Genomic DNA, 19,998 nt, shown 5'->3' with positions numbered 1-19,998 from the left:
ACCCACAACAGAGCTCCGGGACTTTCTAGCAGTGTCTAGTCTGTCCCTTTGTTTAAACATAAACAAAGCTAAACAAAACAGAGAACACACACAGAAAAACATATTTCCTTACCCGGTGCAGCTGGTTTTGATCACCGGGCAATCAAAGTAAAACAAACTATCGGATGGACTTGAGGCAGCGCTCAAAGTAACGCCGCCCTGCAGGGGGCCCGTCCTGAGCCTCTTGGGAGTGGGACCCCCACAATAAAATAAGCTGTGGTAAAGATTGACCTTCTAGCTCCTAGACTGAAGACCTAATGGGAATTTCAACTGTAATCATTGTCACTTAAATTATGGTGGAGATCAAATACAATGACTCTTCTCAGAAAAGTCTCATTGATATGCCTCGCTGCAGCTGGGACGCCCTGCTGACTGCTTTCACATCAGCTGTATTGAAGGAAAGCAGCAGGACGGGTTTGCTGAAGATTACATTTATTTACACGCACCTCCAACAGGCTTTCCTGTTCACCACATTATCATTATGAGTAATCAAACCCTTAGATTTGGAAAACAACTGACCTAAAGAGGGGGATTGTTTTCCTCATATGATTGTAAAAGCCCTACAGATGGCTTGACTCAAGATGATCATCATTGTTGTGCTGTCACAGCAAGTCATCGGCTGTTGTTCAATAGGAGTGTGTCCCTTCTGTACTGAATTAAATTCTTAAAATCCCCCTTCAGATAAAGAAAATGTGTTTTTGCTTATTTTTTTTCTTCACTTGGATGTTTTACGCTACAAGGCTGCTTTCACGTTCATCTACTAAGGGGGACGTTCATCTACTAAGGGGGACGTTCATCTACTAAGGGGGACGTTTCTCTGAACGCCACTGAAACACATAAGTTGAATGATGGATAGGCACTTTGTCAGGATCTTAGATGGGACTGAAGTGCTAGGATAGAGTGTGGCAGATATTAGGATGAATGAAAAATGGCTTTCACACCCTGAAAAGGATTCCCTTTTCCTCGCTGCCACCTACTGGTAAGAGATGGGAGTTGTAGGCAGACCCAGCAGTAAATTACAGGGACTTGGAAGAACCCACCTCAGCCTGAGACTTAGCTTCTCCTATTGTAGACTGTAGCCAAAAAATAGGTATTTTTCACGGCAGACATTTTGACTTGTCATCGTAGGAAACACATTAATGATGGCTCTGTTCAATTTAACTGGCCCAATAAGCCATCATATACTGTGACAGTGAGCCAGCATGCATAATAGAAAGACCACGAATCTGAAGCAGCTAAATGGAACTCAGCCATCACTAATTTCTTATTAATGCCTGTCCTACTGTGACATGTCAACATGTGAAACAGCCTGTTCTGCCTCTCAGCTGCAAAACATCTGTACAAACCAATGGGACCAGCTGTGAAGATTCTTGCTAAATCAACATTAATATATTTCATTCAAACAAATAAATACCATAGTTACAATAATTTGCTGCTGTAGTTCTTGCTTTGGATATCACTGATCACCAGTGAACAGGCAGGGTGTCCTCAACTCCAAAATAAAAAAAGTACTTTTAATCCAGATTTAGCATTGCACAATTTTCAGATCCTTTACCTAAGTACCACACTGTTAAAATACTCTGTTATAAGTAAAAGTGCTGCATTGGAAATGTAACTTGAGTAAAAGTATGTCGGTAAACAGAAAAATGGCTCCTGAATGTTATGTATATTATTATACATCACTCATGCATTAATGTAAAGGCAGGATTGTATTATTGTTGTTGGCTGAGGTGGTGCTATTTTGTTATTTTGTATAGGACTACAACTAATGGCTATCGTTTATTATGGATTGATCTGCTACTTATTTTGCTTGTAAAGATTCAGAAAATAGTGAGAAATGCAGTAACTAATGAACCAATCGCTTCAGCTGTACTTGCACATACTGTTGGGAAGATGAATTTATAACAAAAACTCATATTTCAAATCCCCTTAATATGTCTATAATGCAACAATATTTGATTTGTAAAATAAAGCTGTCAAATAATTATAGTTAAGTCAAAATGACAATGTCTCCCTCGGAAATGTAGTTGAGTAGAAGAAGTAGAAAGTAGCCTAAATTCTGACCTAATTAACTGTACATAATTGTATTCAACCACTGAGCCAATTTCATTCGACTTGCTCTGGAATAATGTATCTCATTTTCTGAGTGAGGTTAAGGCCTCTGTTAATATTGCAAGTTGTCACTTCTTCCCTAATTTGTCTCCTCGCCAGCCTGAGCCGGGTAGTGCCGGTGGCCGACACTAGAGGCTTTCCCTGCTGCCCGGTGCGTGTCTTGTTTTGGTTAGCTGGATGCTAGTCCATGCTTTCCGCTGTAGCCGGTTGTTACTGTGATGGCTCTCCCATGAGGCGGGAGAGTGGGACTGTGTTTTCTGACTAAACGCCGAGTGAAGTGCCGTGGACATGGCCGGGGTTTTCGACATCGATTTGGATCAACCGGATGAGAATGTCTCTGACGACGACCTCGAGGACGGGGTGAGTTTACGTTAACGTTGAGGCTAATGCCGCCGCTGTTAGCCAGTTAGCTCGCACTTAGCAGCTCCGAGGCCTGCGTTGCTAACATCGTTGACCAGGCAGGTATCCGTCAGCGGACATGTCCTCGTTGACCCCTTTCCCTCGGAACCTAGCAGTGGCCCATTAAACTGTGTGTAGTACAAATTCCACTGCATTTTCTGTATATAAGATGATGGCCGACCACCGTTCATTTTCATCGCCGTCCCGGTCTAGTGCATCCGCGTGATTAGAAGTGTTGACGTGGGACAAGTTTGTGTTCCACGGCACATGTTGAGGTAACCGCCGCTGAAGCGCACATGACGTGAACCCGGTGAAGGCACAGACGCCACTATGACAGCAATGTCTTGTCGAGGGGAAATTGATAATGATGCTATGAATAACGCAAGCCCGAAAACAAACGAAACACGAGTTACCTATAAGGTAGCGTTACATTTCACCGGGCGTAGCTAATTAATGTCCGACAATGGAGTTGGCGGCTTACGCGCCGCGTCGGCATTAGTCTGTTGTAGAGATGTAGCTACATAACTGTGTAGGTTAATTAGCTACATACATGCCACGTGTATGTTTTGCCCATTAACGTTACATTACGAATATAAATAAGTGGGATGTAAATGACCTCACAGCAACAACAGGCTGAAATCCTACCAATGCTAGCCGGACCGTAGGTGTAACGTTAACTAAAATCAATACACTGCTTGCTAGCGTTCCCACCACTGACTTAACGTGTTAAGAGTTGCATCACATAGCGTTGCTAACATTGGTTTTATTAGCTATTAGCTACAACAAACATGGGTCTTTTGCTGGTAAATGTTAAGGAGAAGGTGTGTGTCTATTTAAGCAGCCCGGTGATGCTTGAGTCAGCCGTAACGTTACCGGTTAACTTGGTATTTGTTTAGGAAATAAACTGCTGAACACTATAAGTAAATATAATATAACGTCCATACTATATCAACGTGTAAGCTCAGGTTGGCTGCTTAATAACCTCCCTCGCATTCCTGTATGCTGAGATTCTTCTCTCCTGCGTCTCGTTTGCAGGGCCAGCTCAGCGAGTACATGGACCAGTGCAGTGGCTTCGACTTGTAAGTACAACTGAACCATAACGTTAATTCACTGGCTCCCTAAAGGGGAAACAACGTCATCATATTTTTATTTGGATGACTGGAAACTATCCTCAAGGGGTCGTAAATAACTTTTAGTGCTTTGATACCTTCCGTGTTGATGTTTTTACAGTATAAGTACTCACAAAACGTAAGCCGACTGTCAGGAAATTCGAGGTGGGTGACAATTTAAAGGGAAAACTAACAGACGGTGTGATTGTAACCGTCACAAGCCTCCAGAACATCTTCAGGGCTCATTGGCATAGTCTGCCCCCCCCCAGGCCCTTTGAGAAACAACTGCACAAGTTTCCTTTAATTTGTCACCCATCCAAATAGACCCAGTTATAATTGATATACTCTTGGATAGGGTCTCTTAAGGCTAATAATCCAATTAGGGCTCACTGCACTCGTGTGAATCTATGTTTAGGCCAAATGCTTGATAACCACGTTGATAATACTGCTGTGTCTGAAATTGTAAACGCAATGTTACGTGAATGTTTCAAATAAGATTTTCTTCATTTTGTTTTTGTTTTGCCAGTAACATGGATGACTGTGAGAAGTTTGAAATTTCAGAGAACATCGTTAACAAGGGAAAAGAGCAGATCAGGCCTGAATGCTTTGAGCTGCTGAAAGTTTTGGGAAAAGGTGGCTATGGAAAGGTGAGGCTTCTGATCGTCTGGCATGAAAATGGACAAATGTAAATTTGACTCTTCCTCCATTCTTCCTCTTTGTGATGTACGATGACTTGACATTTTGAAGGTTTGAACCAAATATTCTATACGCAGGTTGTAAACTAAAGCATTGAATGCAGGGCTGTAGAGTTGGGTGTTTAGTTCTCACTGGGCACTGTATGGGACCTTTTCATATCATGTCATAGAAAAGTTTAGAAAATGCCACTTTATCATTTGCCTTTTTGGCTTGGGACTTGCCATCTCGTTGCCAGTACATGAGGGTTAGGGTTAGGGTTTTGTAATTGTCTTGAAATTCCTTTGGCTGGGGGACTTTTTTTGTGGCTGGAAATCTCTTCACTTTGTTCATGGTCACTGCTGTTTATCAACACTCCCCAAACATGTATTACAGTGTGTTCAGACTGTGGCACCTTTTAAATGTCAGGCCCGGCGTCCCAGAACCACCTCCTTCTTTACTCGCATCACAGTAAAGAAGTGTAATCCCCTGCACCAGACACACGACTTGTTCTTTCTTGAAGTGGGTTGGTATTTGATGACTAATGTTCTGCAGCCTGGGAATTTCTCATTTTTTGAAACACGCTGTTATTTGTTTTGATGTTCTTGTGTAGTTACAGTGTATATTTTGGCAAAGATGGGAAGTTCCTTGGTCTTAAGACTTATTCCTGAAAGACTATTAGCTGTCTCACGCAAAACCTGAGCTGTCCCTGGTCCCACTTTCGTCAGAATAAGAGAAGAATAACTAATCAATCACAGTCCGAATGAAGAAACAACATGCACAGTAGCGGCTTATGAACCTCATGTCAGTTTCCGTTTGTCCCTAATCATTTCTCTGAATGTCCCCACCATGACAAAGTGTCTTTTCTCAAGCCATAGTCATACAAACAGCAAAAAAGGCCTCAGAACATATGGAAAAGTCTTCAATTATATCTTCAAAAGCCGCTTTTGTCCTGCAGCTGTAGGCAGTAATGTGAGTTCTAGCAGGTTGTGTGCTGTCGGGAGAAGTTAAGACACCATGAAACTAAAGCATGATTGTTGTAACAGTAAATTGGGCATGCAGGAAGGTGCTCAACCTTTTTGATTCAGTCGGCACCATCAGACCTATAGCGAGCACCGTCACTACTGCAAGCTCCATTAACTTTCTCATTATGAGTTAATATAGGTGTCGATTTTAGCCCAAAACTTAAATGAACTTCATTTTCTATGAGGTTAACACATCCATCCCCTTTTCTGCTGCATATCCAGGTCCTTGTTACATCGGTTACATTAGTTTTATCATCAGGAATTATGAGCTGCTGGGAAGTACTGAAGGAATGTGATACGATATAGATTGTAATCTATTTTGTATTTAAAAATGTCTTAAGTTTAACTTGGTGAAAGCTGCAGACATGTCTGTGTATTGATGTGATGTGCTATCTTTACAGGTGTTTCAAGTTCGGAAGGTTTCAGGTTCCACCTCCGGGAAGATATTTGCCATGAAGGTTTTGAAGAAGGTGAGTGAATGGGCCTGTCTCAGGTTTGGCTGACGGTTTTCATATTGTTCAGTGAGAATATTCTCCACCAATTAAACCTGCCCCCTATAGAGAGTAGTGTGGTGTAGTGGGAGAGGAATAGCATCTGCATTATCTAATCCATAAGTAAGCAAAGACAAGTGGCCTACATCTATGGGGAATGAGCACATTAAATACTCAGCTTCACATTATGCTGTGTGTCACTGTGTGACGTCCTGGTGGAGGCTATTTCACATGAAACCTCAGATCTGCTGCGCTTGACCTCCTCTCTGCAGCTGACACGGAGCTGTTGCCAGACTTTGCTTGAGAAGCCAGCTCATATTCCCCGAAGCTTGTGGGGTTTTTTGGATAATGACTGTGTTTATTGGCTCAATGAGACTTGACTGTAGCTACCAGTCCGGTGCGTGATTCTTGCTCTGCCTCTGCAGCTGATGTTGAAGCTTTGACACTAGCTAACGGGGTTAAAGTTATTACTCACAGTCCCACATCCTGACTTGCTGTGTGCCGTTTTGTCGCCTGCCAGGCCATGATTGTGCGTAATGCAAAGGACACGGCTCACACCAAAGCTGAGAGGAACATTCTAGAGGAGGTGAAGCATCCTTTCATTGTGGACCTCATCTATGCCTTCCAGACCGGGGGGAAGTTGTACCTCATCCTGGAGTATCTGAGCGGTGAGCACCGTGTGGCCCGATCAACAAACACCGTACAGCACGCACCCCTACATGCACATGTTTTTAAACATTTTATGAGTGTTGGATGAACATGTGGGTCTCCAGTTCCACTGTGGATAAATATGACTGACTTTGTATGTGGTGACTGCAGGAGGGGAGCTGTTTATGCAACTGGAGAGAGAGGGCATCTTCATGGAGGACACAGCATGGTGAGTTAACTCGTCCGTGACTGGTACAGCCTGAACCATCTGGGATAACATTAGCCGTTAGCTGACTGATTGACAGCGTTTCTGTTGGTGAAAGGGAGTTTATCCTGAGAAACTAAATACAATAAAATAATGTTCATGTTTCAGGATGTTTTGTTCAAACACGTCAAATCTAAATCCTGTTGAATCTTTTCATCCCCCTTTCCACTCACGGTGTTTGTTCCCATATTGTTTACAATATAAACCCATTTCCAGATGGCAACAGGGTGGGCATCTTAACAAACCCCCTGTGTTGCCAGTCGTCTCCACAAGGTCTTTTATTGCTGACTCATGACGTACAGGCCAGATAAGATCTCGGTGTGATCTGTTGTCTCTGTCAGACTAATGCTAGCAAGCTCGTTTGGAGGATTTTAAGCATTCCGTCTAGTGAGAACAGGCAGATATGTGACACCGTTTCTGAGGCGGTGTGACGGTCACTTGGAACAGGGACAAACCGCTTACAGTATCTGCTGTTCTGTTTCATAAATAAACGGTCTGTAGATGAAAACGGTGATCACACGAACCAAGCTGCTGAACAAATAGGGGTGTGTAGTAATCCTAGAATATCCTAGATGACATTGAGAAGAACCCAAACTGCAGATCACCGAGTAGCATGCAGAACATTTATAGACAATGTGTGACCTGCGTCTGTTGACAGTTTCTACCTGGCTGAGATCTCGATGGCGATGGGTCACCTGCACCAGAAAGGCATCATCTACCGAGACCTGAAGCCTGAGAACATCATGCTCAACGACAACGGTACGCAAACCTGAAGGCTCTCTGACGAGAAAGAGAAACATATTCTTTCTACTGGGTCTTTCTCTCATGTTCTCACGTTGGTACCGTTTCCTTCTAGGACACGTGAAGCTGACAGACTTCGGTCTTTGCAAAGAGTCCATCCACGACGGAACGGTGACCCACACCTTCTGTGGCACCATCGAATACATGTATGTCCCAGATTGTGTAGAGCCATTATTGCAGAGCTGTGCACATTCAGCCACATTTCATACTTCTTACACAGTCTAGTGTATCTGCTGAGTCATCGTGGTCGTTCCCTTCTCCGTCCTCAGGGCTCCAGAGATCCTGATGAGGAGCGGTCATAACCGAGCGGTGGACTGGTGGAGTCTGGGAGCTCTCATGTATGACATGCTGACAGGAGCAGTAAGTGCACACTAATCAACCCCGGAGTCGCATTGCCAAAGAAAGTCAAACTGTAAATGTCATTCATGTAGGAAGCATTTGCTACGATGGCTAACCGTTTCGGTCCTACTACTTCTTCATAGCCGCCGTTCACCGGTGAAAACCGAAAGAAGACCATTGACAAAATCTTGAAATGCAAACTCAGCCTTCCGCCTTACCTCACACAAGAAGCCAGGGACCTCCTGAAAAAGGTGAGCTGTGTTAGCCTTCCTTCTGCCTCATGCTTCTCTGGACGTGTTGTCTCTGTGCAAACATTTGGAGCGGCAGGAAAAAAAAACCGAATCTCCAAACTTTTGTCTTTCAGCTGCTGAAACGAAATGCCTCGTTGCGACTCGGGGCCGGACCAGGAGATGCTGCTGAGGTCCAGGTAAATCCATCCGTCACAGTAGTATGCATGCAGTGTGTTAACGTATTGATCTGGGCCTTAACACAATAACTCTTCTTGGAAAACCTTGTAGTAGTCATGAAGTAGTAAACCCTGCTGCTGCTGTTGTTGTTTTTCCAAAGGCCCACCCATTCTTCCGTCATATAAATTGGGATGACCTCCTCGCCTGCAAAGTAGAGCCTCCATTTAAACCATACCTGGTAAGTTTTTTTTTTTTTTAACGCAGCAACGTGACCAGTATTATGTCCCTGATAGATGATTACCTGACTTGCTATTTTCTTGCAGCAATCGGCTGATGACGTCAGCCAGTTTGACTCCAAGTTCACCAGCCAGACTCCAGTGGACAGCCCCGACGACTCCACGCTCAGCGAGAGTGCCAATCAGGCCTTCCTGGTGGGTCACTAGTGCTGTTACCTCCCAGCACACAGTGGACCTTTTCTGTCTACTTTGTCTCACTTTCTGGAGTTTCCAGCATTTTTTCGGAACTTGCAACAAATGATATCGGGAATAACCCACGGTGTGACGTACAAAGATAACACATGACTCAATGCTGATTTGGGATTGAGCATTTAAAGCAACGTTTTTAATTTGAACACCGTGGCGTTTACTCTTGCACTTTGCTATTTCTGTGTTGTCTGCAAACAAGCACACAAACTGAGTGTTTTTTATTTCCTTGGTAGGTCTTACGAGAATCAGTTAATGCATCCCATCTGGTGTAGTCCTGTTGGCTTTCCTGGAAGCTTCCCTCACTGTTCCACCACATTGCATGATATGGTTTACTCAGCTTTCATTGCTCATCATCAGCTGTGGGTTGTTTTTGGAAAGATGCTCTTTGAAGAGGTGGACTCAGACCTCTCTCTGTTTCCCCCCCCTCCCCTCCCCTCCCCCAGGGTTTCACATATGTAGCCCCGTCTGTGCTGGAAAACCTCAAAGAGAAGTTCTCTTTTGAGCCAAAGGTGCGCTCACCACGGAAGTTCCCAGGAAGCCCAAGAACACCTGTGAGGTAACGGCAAGTTTATTTTGTCTCGGCTTCCATTTAAGTCAATCTGGCTATTTTCAGATTTTTCCCACAGCGAGTCTTTTCAACATATTTGCTGACCTTGTAAATGTAAATGGCTGGACCTAAACTTAGCCACCATTAATAAGATAAATAGAAGCTCCTCTCCAATGGCACAACAGGAATAAGTCGGGGTCAGTTGTGTTAATCTTGGGTTTAATTTCATTTAGAGGATTGCTCGTCAGTCAGATAAAGAAATTGATAAACTTCCGTCTGAATACCTGCTAACTATTTGAACAATAATTCTATTGAAATCATTCCTCATCTGGGAGTTAAAGAGCAATCTGCTTTTAGCCTCCATATTCTTTCTAGGTGTGTTTTCTCACCGACACACATGATTTGCACTGTGATGTTAAAAATACGGGCTGGTGCCTCGCAGACAATAGTGTCTCACATATCCGCCTTCCACAGCCCGGGGACGTTTGTAGGAGGGGACTGCTGGCCCCGGGGACCCACGGCGACTGGCCGCACTGTGGAGCAGCCCATGGAGGTGTCGGCAGCGGAGCAAATGGACACAAGCGGCGGTGGCTCTGAGGCCTCTGCGCCGCTTCCCATCAGGCACCCTTCAGGCATCAATGCGGGACCCTACAAGAAGCAGGCCTACCCCATGAACTCCAAGCGGCCAGAACATCTACGGATGAACCTATGACGCTCGGCTCGCCTACGAACATTAGGACTCTTCTAATTCCTCCTCTTCTTCCTCCTTCCTTTTTGGTTTCAAAGAGACTAATAATAGAATCTTTTTTTTGAATTGACTGACACTGTCAGTGCCGATCACCAGCTCTTCCAGCAGCGCCTTCCCATCCCTCCTGACTCAGCCTGGCCACCTCGGCCTGACGCAGATAATCAGCAGTGAAGTAGATATGAGAGTTGTGGGGAAGTTGTGTGAGAGAGGTGCTCTTCAATGAAAGTTGACTCGCTTGTTGTTGGCTGGGTAATGCCCGCCTGGTGTACTCTACTGGCATTATCATCTGATTTACTGGTGCTCTTTTATCCTCAAGTCTGGTGAATGTTGATTCTCGCATTAACGACTCATTGCCTCATCACAGTGAGAGAGTTTGGTTTCGGCTTTTCTTAGTTTAACGGTTATCTTGTGAGAACTTGCAGTTTGCACTGTCAGTGGGTCGATTTATTAGATAACAATTCCACGATGAACACAGTATTCCTTTATGTTTGAGGAAAACAATCACATTGCCTTTGTCACTGGAGCGTGTGGTGAGGAGTAGGCGGAGCGAAACATTACGGTAAAGCAGCTATAAAAAGACAAGTGAAATTTCAGCTTCACTTCCACCACAATCAATACTGCTTTACTTGGTCTGACTGGAATGTGTCCTGTCCAGACGCAATGCTCAGTTTCTTTCTGTTGAATGTAAACCGACTCTGTATGCCTTTTTTTTTTTTTTTCGTAAACCTGCGCTGCTTCCCCTGCAGCATTATTTTTAACTCATCTGTACACGCAGTAGTCCCATTGCCACTGTCGTGTCAACAGGTCCACCCAAAATACACACAGCCAAACTGATGTCACGCACTGCATTGATCCAGGCAGTGTTCATGGCTCTCGTGGTAGGGTTACACCCTGTTCATGTGATGTGAAGCTGATATACGAGCCTCTGGAGTCCAGCCATTCAAATGTTCACACCCTAAAACTGACCGCGCTGTCTGACGCAGATTCCCTCAATGACAACTGCAAATGTAATGGATGAAGATGAGCTTCGGTTTGAATGGCTCCCTGATGTTTGTCGCTATCCAAACACTTAGTGTTTAATGAATTGACCAAAAGCACTGTTTCAACCAACCAAATGATTTCTCTTTTGCTGGTAAGCAAACGAACAACAGCCGGCGGAGTGAGTCGCTGGTCTGATTCAAGAACTACAAGGTTCAAATGTCACGTTTTGGTTCATCATGTCCGATTTGATCAGAGTGACTTTGTTTCCCACAGTGATGCTCACAGAGATCGTTTAATGTTATTTAGAGTGTAGCTCAGCAAAGGGTCTAATACGGATCTGTGTGAGTTCTTCTTCTACCATTCCGGTGCAACAATTGTGTTTTAAGACCAATCACTCCACTTTTTACTCCACTTAACCTTTTTGTTAATTTGTTACAATATTTATTTGAAGTGCCAATGTGTTTCCACTGTATTGTTCACACTATGCAAACTATGTATTTATTGTGTCGTATTATTTAGGTCAGGCAGTAGAATGGGTTATTTGATTTGGTATTCTCATCTGAGACTTATTTTGCCATAATAATGATAATAAGCATGTAGAGTATGGTTTCATTTCCACAGAACATGTCTTACAGCTGCTTCTTTTTTTTTTTATTCCATAATTAAGGACGGTTACCTAAATGACCTGCAGTATTTATTGTGTGGCTTAGTATATTGAAGGGGGACTTTCCGAAAACATTTTAATATCTAACACTTTCCTTGCTGAAAACTTGAACTTCAGTTTGTCTTTTGCAGTGCTTAAAGCGTTATTGTGGGAAAACTGATGCAAAAACAAAGGGCGATCATTTCTCCTTGTGTATGTAGAGTCTGTTAGAGGGCGATACTTTTCTTCTGTTCAGGTACAGTCGAGTATCTTCCACAGCGAGTTGTTTGAGGAACATCTTATCAAGCTTACTTCAGGTGAGAAACACCGTCTCTGACTAGAAGGGGTGTTGAATAACATTCCTGTTGCTTTGTTGCCCATAGATCTGCCCTTTCAGATGGGGAATGTTTATATGCATCATGTATATGATGAAGTCAAAAATAAATGTCTGATCAGCAGCAGATTAGGACGTCTTGGGGATTAAAATGATCTAAACTGATGGAAGCTCTTCAAAACCTTGTTTGTGTCAGATTATGACTTGAAGATTTAGCTACTCGGCAAATAAGTGATTCTCAGTTTGCTTCATAAAAAGAGCCACAAACATTCAAATGGTAGATCTTTATTCGGATAGTTTATGCCTCTAAATGGATAAAAATAACAGTGAAATGATTTTGTACATAAAATAGATGTTTCTCCCCGTCTTTGGTTTTTACAAAAGCGAGGCCATGTCGCCTCTGTAGAAAAATGTGTGAATTAGTCTCACACGCTCAGTTGCATCCTTTTTATCAGACGAAAAGAAATAGTAACCAAAAGCCAAACTGTTTATCCGTCACAAAGTTATTCCTCAGCCTGCCATGGATGCGCGCTGGCAAAGGTCCGGTCACTACTGGACCAGCTGTTACTGTGTACCGAGCTTCCTGGAAGCCTTTGCAGTCCGGTTCAAGCTCAAGGATGCAGCTAAAGCATAATTCAGTTGTGCTGTTGATTACAAATAAGTCACTCCCAAAAAATGCAAGAAACACTGGATAAGAGGGTTTGTGTGATGTTTGTTCACACATGTGATGGAGGAAAAATCTGTTTAAAATACTTTTTTAATATAATATATTCTCTGATGTTCCCGTATTTACAAGTAGAGGAAACTGTGGAAGTACAACAATTTGCTGCCCAATCAGGAAATCAAGATTAAAGGTGAATAAAGCCAACACAACACAAAAGGAAAAACAACTTAAAATAGAAAAATCTAAAATCACTTGAGGCCATGGCAATAATCAACTTTCTCTCATCCAAGTGTGTCGGTAGAAATAGTGATGTTTTGGTAAATAAGCCAGAAAAATGCCCACAGTAGGTTCAGTGTGTGTCTTTACGGACCTCGGCCTGCAGGGGGCACTGCCCTCAGATTCATGAAACTGTGTACAACATTACTCGTCAGTGGGGGTTGGCAGCCACAGAAAATCACATTAAATACAAGCTGATACCAATGCCCTGCACCCAAAAGCCCCGCATCGATCAATAAATCTGCAGGTGTGGAGATGTGGCTCCGTCCCTCCACTTGTAAACCTTCTCTGTGATCACGGTGCGGCAGAGAGGGCAGCTCTTCTCCCGGTTAAACCACAGATCGATGCATTCCTCACAGAATATGTGCTGCACGGCAGAAAAACAACATGTCAGCATGTCCTGCACTTACCATACAGGACGAGATCTACACAAGTGATGCACTTCAGTTCATCTGAATCACGAAAACGACGGGTCAGATACATAGAATTATATATAAAGAAAAACACAGGTTATTATTACACAAGCAAATAAGAGAGAAAAGCAATTGCAGGGGTGAGAGTCTGATTTTTAAAAATATCTTTTATATTACCGATTTTCTCACGTAATACTGCTCAATTCATTATGAAGTTGCGATCCAAAGCGATTGATTTACGCAACTGCTGTATGCTGTGATTAAGTGTGATAACGTAATTAAAGAGGAGGGATGTGAGCGACAGACTCCTGAGGGATCTAAATCTATTGATGCCCACACGGCACATTACAAATACTACGTGTACACCGATTACAAAGCCCTGCGGCGCACACGCGTTTGGTTTTACCTGACAGAGTAGAACCCGAGGCTCCCTGTACTCTCCCTGACAGATGGGACAGACGTCTCCAGCCTCGCTGCACTGACTCCTGGTGGCTGCTGAGCCTGTACGCTGAGAAACAAAGAACACCTTCAAACAGCTGGTGACTGAATGTGACCATTTATGAAAGAAGTCGTTTACCACCGACCTTGCCCTTCACCAATGTCCTCACGGTTTTCAGTAAAGACGTCCATTGTCCGTACAATTCTAAAATCTGAAAAAGAAAGGAATATATGTATATATTTTTTTTTTAGTTTTTAACAATAATACAAAGATCTATTGCTGCTTGTTTGACTGATCACACCTTCAGTATGAGGTAGAACAAAGCCAGCAGGACCCCCAGCGTGAGTCCAGGGGTGCCGTCAACCTCCTGGTACGTGACCAGGTAGCGGAACCAAAGTGGGACAGGCGCTGTGGCCTGGTGGACCTGACCCAGCTCCTCACTCAGCATCACCCACCGCCCCTGGAGACATTTAAACACAAAATAAGAGCTACTCAACCTGCACTGCCAAGACATACGTAACATTAGAGTGATATTTGTTGTTTTTTCTTATCCAAAGGAGAAACCCCCCCCACTCTCACCTGGGTTCTGTATGCCACCAGTGAGGATGGCAGCAGCAGAATAAGGCACTTAATCCCCATAAAAAGAAACTTGATTATGAAGTTGGTGATGCCGACTGCCCAGAGAACCTCCCAGAAACCCAGCGGCTCAATGGTTGGGCTGAGGAGGATGAGGCTGGAAGGAGGTTGACATTCAGGTTAAATGGCACGTTTTAGCACTTTCCTGCCAGGTTTAGCTGTTTACTAAACTGCAGTACAGGTGAACAAAGTCCTGCTGGATGAGGGAGCTGTAGTAAAGTCACCCGGAGTATAAAGAAATGACCACAGTGTGTTCCGGCTGCCTACTCACAATACACACAGACGAATTGAGATTATATTCTAAGAACACGTAATTGGTTACAGGAAATAACCACAGGCTCGTTGTTCTGGGTAACTGATGTGAGGTGACCCATTAACTCATACCAATAGTGGAGGGTCTCGGTGAGAAAGGTGTAGTAAAGCAGGAGGGTGGAAAAGATCAGGAACAGTAGCAGCCACACACACTGCAGCTTCGAGTGACGATCCTGAGGAGAACCAGTCAAAGAACATGGTTTAGGAACCTAACAGCAATAACTTGCATAAGCAATGTGTTCTCCTGTTCTCCTCTTACCTGAAGAAAGACTTGAGTTTGAATGTTTTTATTCACATATAGAAAAGTTGTGAAGAGGCCGACCCCGACTGCTAGACCTGGTAAAATGGAAAGAAAAGAGTGTAACACGATGTGTTGTGTTCACAGTTGCAGTCACGGTGTTTGGCTTCACTCCTACTCACCGAGAGCGTGTTGGATGACTAGTTTAGCACACACAATGACAAGGAAAGGAAGACTCTTCTGAAGCCAGCGGAAGAGATAGCGAAGCTCAGACAAGGAGGAGGTGCTGGGTTCTCCAGAGTCCACATTGGAGTCGGGCGGGTCAAGCTCAGCCTCCGAATAAGAGTGGTGTGGCATCCGATTGTGTCCGTGTGGCTGAGAATGGGAATGGCTGTGGGAGTTGACTCTGGACCTCCTGGAGGACGTGCCTCCACTGGACTCCCCAGGCTTGCTGGTCATGGTTACCCGCACCTCATCGCTGTCTGGGTTGGCGGCGGCGGCGGCCGCAGCACCAGGGGCCGGTGTCCTGGTAAGTTCTGGTTGCAGAGTTAGGGATAAACCATTCGCTGTATGAGCTCCCCGCTCACTTGCATCAGGCTGCATTACAGCAGGAGACTCCCTCACTTTCAGTGCTCTTCCGGAATCACTCCTTTGACATAAAAAGACAAACATTTAAAGTCTCAGTCACATGGTGTCCAGCATCAATCATCTGCATTTACAAGTTGTACAATAGTTACTGATGGCACAGTTGTCAGTTAATCTACGATAAGGACCGTAGAACACCATGTCGTATTGCAGGACCTCTTGTAATAGAGAGCTCCCAGCAAACAAGACGTATAGACTATGTTTAAGTGTCTTTAATGTGTCAATACTAAGGTAACCTTGTGGTCATAGGAATATGTATTATGTTTGCGGAAGTATTAATAGAGTGTACAAGACAGTATTTTGTGTTTCGAGTAGTAACCAAGTGAAATTGTTAAGCAGTCATCCGGAACATCTCATCCAGACTAAGAACGAAAGCTTATTAACATAAAATGAACTTTACGTCGGTTACATTAGTAATTTCCCGAAAGTAGTGACAACTGACAAACTGGCCGTCTCCTTCACAGAGCACTGGGCTGCTGCCGTTAGCATTAGCAGCTAACATATGTTTCCTATCAGGCCAGGCGGAGGTAAAAGCTTCGGCTCACCTGTCATTCTGCACGCGGAGTTTCATGGTAAGTTATTGTTCTCCATCTAATACAATGTCCGAGTCGCCAAACTAAACATAAGCAAAAGTAAATTAAAAAACAAAACTAAGCTGTTGTGTTTCAGACTAAACCATAAGCTGCTCGTTCAGACATCTTGACGTTGTTTACGACAGCAGACGTCGCAAACTTCTTCTGTGCATTTTTTTTACGGCGCATCGGATGTAAAATGCTGCAATGCCTCCACCTACTGGAACATGTTCAAATGACACGCGATACATTATAATAATTAAGGAAAATTACCACAATTTAAACACACACAGCATTGCTATCACTACCTGTCACTGTTGACTGTAGTATGTACTAATAATGTTATACTGCTACACATCCTAATAATCATTTCATCATTGTTATTATTATAATTTATAATTATTATAATTTATAATAATAACACGGCTATTTATAGTAATTGTCATCTTGTTAATAATGTATCATTATGATGATAATTAATAGGCAGGTCCACCGCTTTAATCATCAGCATCAATCAGTTTAATTAAAATTAAATCAATCAATTAAAATTATTCTCAAATTTTCTTCCCTTGTCTTTTTAATGATGTGGACAATATATCTCTCGCTGTCTTTATTGCATACCTTTATTCTCCCTTTTCTTCACTCGTGTGTGTGTGTGTGTGTGTGTGTGTGTGTGTGTGTGTGTGTGTGTGTGTGTGTGCGCGCGCGCGTGTGTATGTGCGCGTGCGTTCATGCGTGCAATAAGACAGGCTTCCATCCAAATGTAGCACACATTTTAAACGAGGTTATCTTGGTTCATCTTTATCCTGAATCATGTAGCACTCAGTAATGAATCATCCTTCTGACTTTTGCTAATCATAAATGATTGAGATTTTACCGCAATGATGGTTTGCAGAGAAACGTGATGAATTAGCGGTATAGATGTATAGACGCTACAAATATAGCCGACATGCAACCGTGCGTAATGACAGCTGAACCGGTGAAAGTGCACTTATTTCCCATCGACAGGTGTGATGAGTGGTGGAGCGAGCACAAGCATTGATATGCAAATGATTATGAAACGACGTTTCTACATCCTCCATCTGACGGAAAGAATGTTTATGCATATTTATTTTCTTATTACACACAGTGCCCCTGATGCGTTTGTCTCTCTCTCACACACACACACACACACACACGAGTGAAGAAAAGGGAGAATAAAGCTATGCAATAACATGCATGTAGAGATATAGAGAGGGGATTTTTCCACATCATTAAAAAGACAATTGAAGAAAATATGAGAATAATTTCATTGGGAAAGAAACTGATTGGTGCTGATGATTCAAAGAGTGTCAGCGGTGGACCTGCCTATGAGCTAATTGACTAATGACAAAAACAATGATATCATCATAATGATACACTATTAACAATATCACAATTACTATAAGTCGCCCTGATATTATTAGAAGTATTAGTACATACTACAGTCAACAGTGACAGGTAGTGATAGCAATGCTATGTGTGTTTAATTGTGTTCATTTTCCTCATATATTATAATTTATGGAGTGTAATTTGAAAATGTTCCAGTAGGTGGAGGCATTGCAGCATTTTACGTCCGATGCGTCGTAAAAATATACAGAAGAAGTTTGCGACGTCTGCTCTCTTAAGAGACAAAAGCATCAGGGGCACTCTGCGGCAAGTTATGCAATATGCACCTCATCATTAATTACCCGAGTCTGTTTCAATTGCACTGTCGTGCATTTTACTTTTGTCTATTCACCAACCTTTTCACCTCAGCAAAGTGTAGCGATATTTTGAGTTTTTTTCAAGTTTCAACTTGTTTTTTTATGCGCAAATGTATAATGCGCATAAAAAACAGGTGGACTGAAATGCACCTTGTCTGTCCATGCTCTTACTCTCGTATTCTAAACCTCTCATTCCATCATTTTGTATGTCCCTTTCCGATTGTATGCTCGAGGACCTCTCGTGGTTTCAGTAATTCACACTTTTTGAAAACTACTTTTATAACAACATGTTTTATTGGCTTTTGTCATTGACTGCTCACTACTCTTAACGGCCGCTAGGGGTCGCAAGCGGTCGACTGCTTGAGTTTGAATTTTTCTTTCTGAGGAATTGGGTAATTGTTCTTCTCTTGATTTGCAAATCTAGGTAAGACAATTGTTTGTTTGTTTGTTTGTATGTATGTATGTAACGTTATGTATAACTATTGCAAAGCAAATGACAAACTGAACAGAGCGCTGACTTCATTGGAGTGAGCGCGTCTAGTCATGTCGGTAGGAGGAGCGCTACTTAGCCGTTAACAGCCAGCGGGCAGCATAGTGCTGAGGTGTGTTTGGTTAACAATGCTAACAGCTAACAGGGCTAATACAGCTAACATAGCTAACAGCTAACGGAACTCAACGCTCAGCAGGACGGACAGTTTCTGTTCAGAGGAAGCGTTCAACCGGCAACACAAAGCTGTGAATTGTAGTTTAACTGCACAGAGCAAATGTAGACAGCTGCATAGATTAGAAATAGAGTGTATCTGTTGTGTGAGACAAGTGAATAATGAGTCTGATACACGAACTGTGCTTTGTATTCATTCTATCAAACATTACAGATCTGCACTCTACTACATTTTTCTACGTCATATTAATACTAATTTGTGACATCAGATAGGTTATTTTGAAGTACTTATACTTAAGTATTTCTATTTTATGCAACTTTATGCTTCTACTCCACTCCAGAAATAATACAATAATACTGCATAACTAATACAATAATACTACATAAATATTGTACTTTTCCTCCACTGCATTAATATGACAGCTTTAGTTTAACTAATGAATGATGATGTATTATTACAAATTGAGCTACTAAGCAGCATAAAGTTATTCAAACTGTCATTCCAACTGCAGCATCAAAGTGATGTACTCATTAATGCATCAATAATTGTAATTACAAAATAAAATAGATGTTATTCACCAAAAGGACGCCCCAGGACGCCCCTTTACACTACCAGAGTTAATGAAAACCTCAGTTAATATGAGTGTCTTTGATTCAGACGACCTTGATTCAAAGAAATAATGAGACAGAGTAGTATTTGAACACCACTGAGGTATGTACCTCAGACTGTATGAAGCGGAGACAGGAGGAGCAGAAGACAGAAGACAGTAATTGAGTAATTACTGCGTTATGTTTTTGCTGGTTGTACCGGTAGTCTTCAGTACATTATTGACTAGCCTTTTGGTGGTGTAGTACATTTCAATGGTTTATGTCCGTATCGACTATTTTGTAGCTAAGCTAACTACAATTAGCAGCCGTTTGCGTTGAGTTGTCTGTTTTCTCACATCTGCCTGTTTGGTTTGATAGAGCTGCACGGAAGACATCAACAACAAACAACAACAAGACAGCCAATGGGCTCTTCAGCTATGGTAAATATATCCAAACACCATTATTAAACATATTCACACATCCACAGTCCACACTAGGACTGACATCAAAACGTAACAGCTCTATTCTGCCAGCCATGGCAAGCACTTCCACTAGCTTCTCACGTTTGGGGAAAAATGCTTTCTTGCCAAGAGTTATATGAGAAAATTGATACCACTGTCATGCCTGTTTGGTAAACATGTAGCTGGAGCTAGCAGCCTGATAGCTTAGCATAAAGACTGAAAGCAGGCGGCTTTGCAGTCTTATTATTTTGTCCGAAGTTCACCAAATCCCCCTCTAAAGCTCAACAATGAACAGGTCATATCTCTCGGTTATCTGCAGGACTA

At 42.8% G+C, this 19,998-nt stretch overlaps 2 protein-coding genes across 4 annotated transcripts; one reads left to right on the top strand and one right to left on the bottom strand.

Moving 5' to 3' along the window:
• Positions 1-2,280: 2,280 nt before the first annotated feature.
• On the top strand, positions 2,281-12,210 carry rps6kb1a (ribosomal protein S6 kinase b, polypeptide 1a). Of its 3 annotated transcripts, none has more exons than XR_012956327.1 (15): positions 2,281-2,511; positions 3,586-3,629; positions 4,186-4,306; positions 5,758-5,826; positions 6,368-6,515; positions 6,667-6,724; positions 7,419-7,519; positions 7,617-7,707; positions 7,831-7,921; positions 8,044-8,151; positions 8,265-8,327; positions 8,468-8,545; positions 8,631-8,738; positions 9,026-9,348; positions 9,814-9,849. XR_012956327.1 is itself a non-coding variant. In XM_076102337.1 (15 exons), the coding sequence occupies exons 1-15, from the start codon at positions 2,440-2,442 to the stop codon at positions 10,049-10,051; spliced, it is 1,503 nt and encodes a 500-aa protein (XP_075958452.1). In that variant the 5' UTR covers positions 2,283-2,439; the 3' UTR covers positions 10,052-12,210. The 3 variants fall into 3 exon arrangements, 2 of the variants coding, with proteins under 2 accessions (XP_075958452.1, XP_075958453.1); XM_076102337.1 differs by having other exon boundaries at positions 2,283-2,511; positions 9,236-9,348; positions 9,814-12,210; XM_076102338.1 differs by lacking the exon at positions 4,186-4,306 and having other exon boundaries at positions 2,497-2,511; positions 9,236-9,348; positions 9,814-12,210.
• Positions 12,211-12,314: 104 nt separating this feature from the next.
• rnft1 (ring finger protein, transmembrane 1) lies at positions 12,315-16,390 on the bottom strand. The gene is made up of 9 exons (XM_076102340.1): positions 16,214-16,390; positions 15,206-15,672; positions 15,045-15,121; positions 14,858-14,958; positions 14,417-14,570; positions 14,139-14,297; positions 13,983-14,048; positions 13,805-13,906; positions 12,315-13,352 (listed from the first exon to the last, which is right to left on the bottom strand). Exons 1-9 carry the CDS (start codon positions 16,237-16,239, stop codon positions 13,218-13,220), a joined length of 1,287 nt encoding a protein of 428 aa, XP_075958455.1. The 5' UTR covers positions 16,240-16,390; the 3' UTR covers positions 12,315-13,217.
• Between the last annotated feature and the right edge of the window lie 3,608 nt (positions 16,391-19,998).

The sequence above is a fragment of the Anarhichas minor genome, unplaced genomic scaffold (genome assembly GCF_050575085.1).
Source record: "Anarhichas minor isolate MPS153535 unplaced genomic scaffold, ASM5057508v1 ptg000027l, whole genome shotgun sequence".
NCBI classification, from domain to species: domain Eukaryota; kingdom Metazoa; phylum Chordata; class Actinopteri; order Perciformes; family Anarhichadidae; genus Anarhichas; species Anarhichas minor.
The sequence above is the reverse complement of the archived record's forward strand: the minus strand, read 5'-3'. Positions and strand labels throughout refer to the sequence as shown.

Bases quoted from the DNA above. Each gene is read 5' to 3' on its own strand.
- rnft1 (XM_076102340.1), bottom strand. From the start codon at position 16,239: ATGAAACTCCGCGTGCAGAATGACAG. The intron at 14,959-15,044 runs GTAAGAGGAGAA...GGTTCTCCTCAG, and splicing joins AAACTCAAGTCTTTCTTCAG to GATCGTCACTCGAAGCTGCA. The intron at 14,049-14,138 runs GTGTGATCAGTC...TTTCTTTTTCAG, and splicing joins TGTTCTACCTCATACTGAAG to ATTTTAGAATTGTACGGACA.
- rps6kb1a (XM_076102337.1), top strand. From the start codon at position 2,440: ATGGCCGGGGTTTTCGACATCGATTTGGATCAACCGGATGAGAATGTC. The intron at 6,725-7,418 runs GTGAGTTAACTC...GTCTGTTGACAG, and splicing joins TTCATGGAGGACACAGCATG to TTTCTACCTGGCTGAGATCT. The intron at 9,349-9,813 runs GTAACGGCAAGT...CGCCTTCCACAG, and splicing joins AGCCCAAGAACACCTGTGAG to CCCGGGGACGTTTGTAGGAG.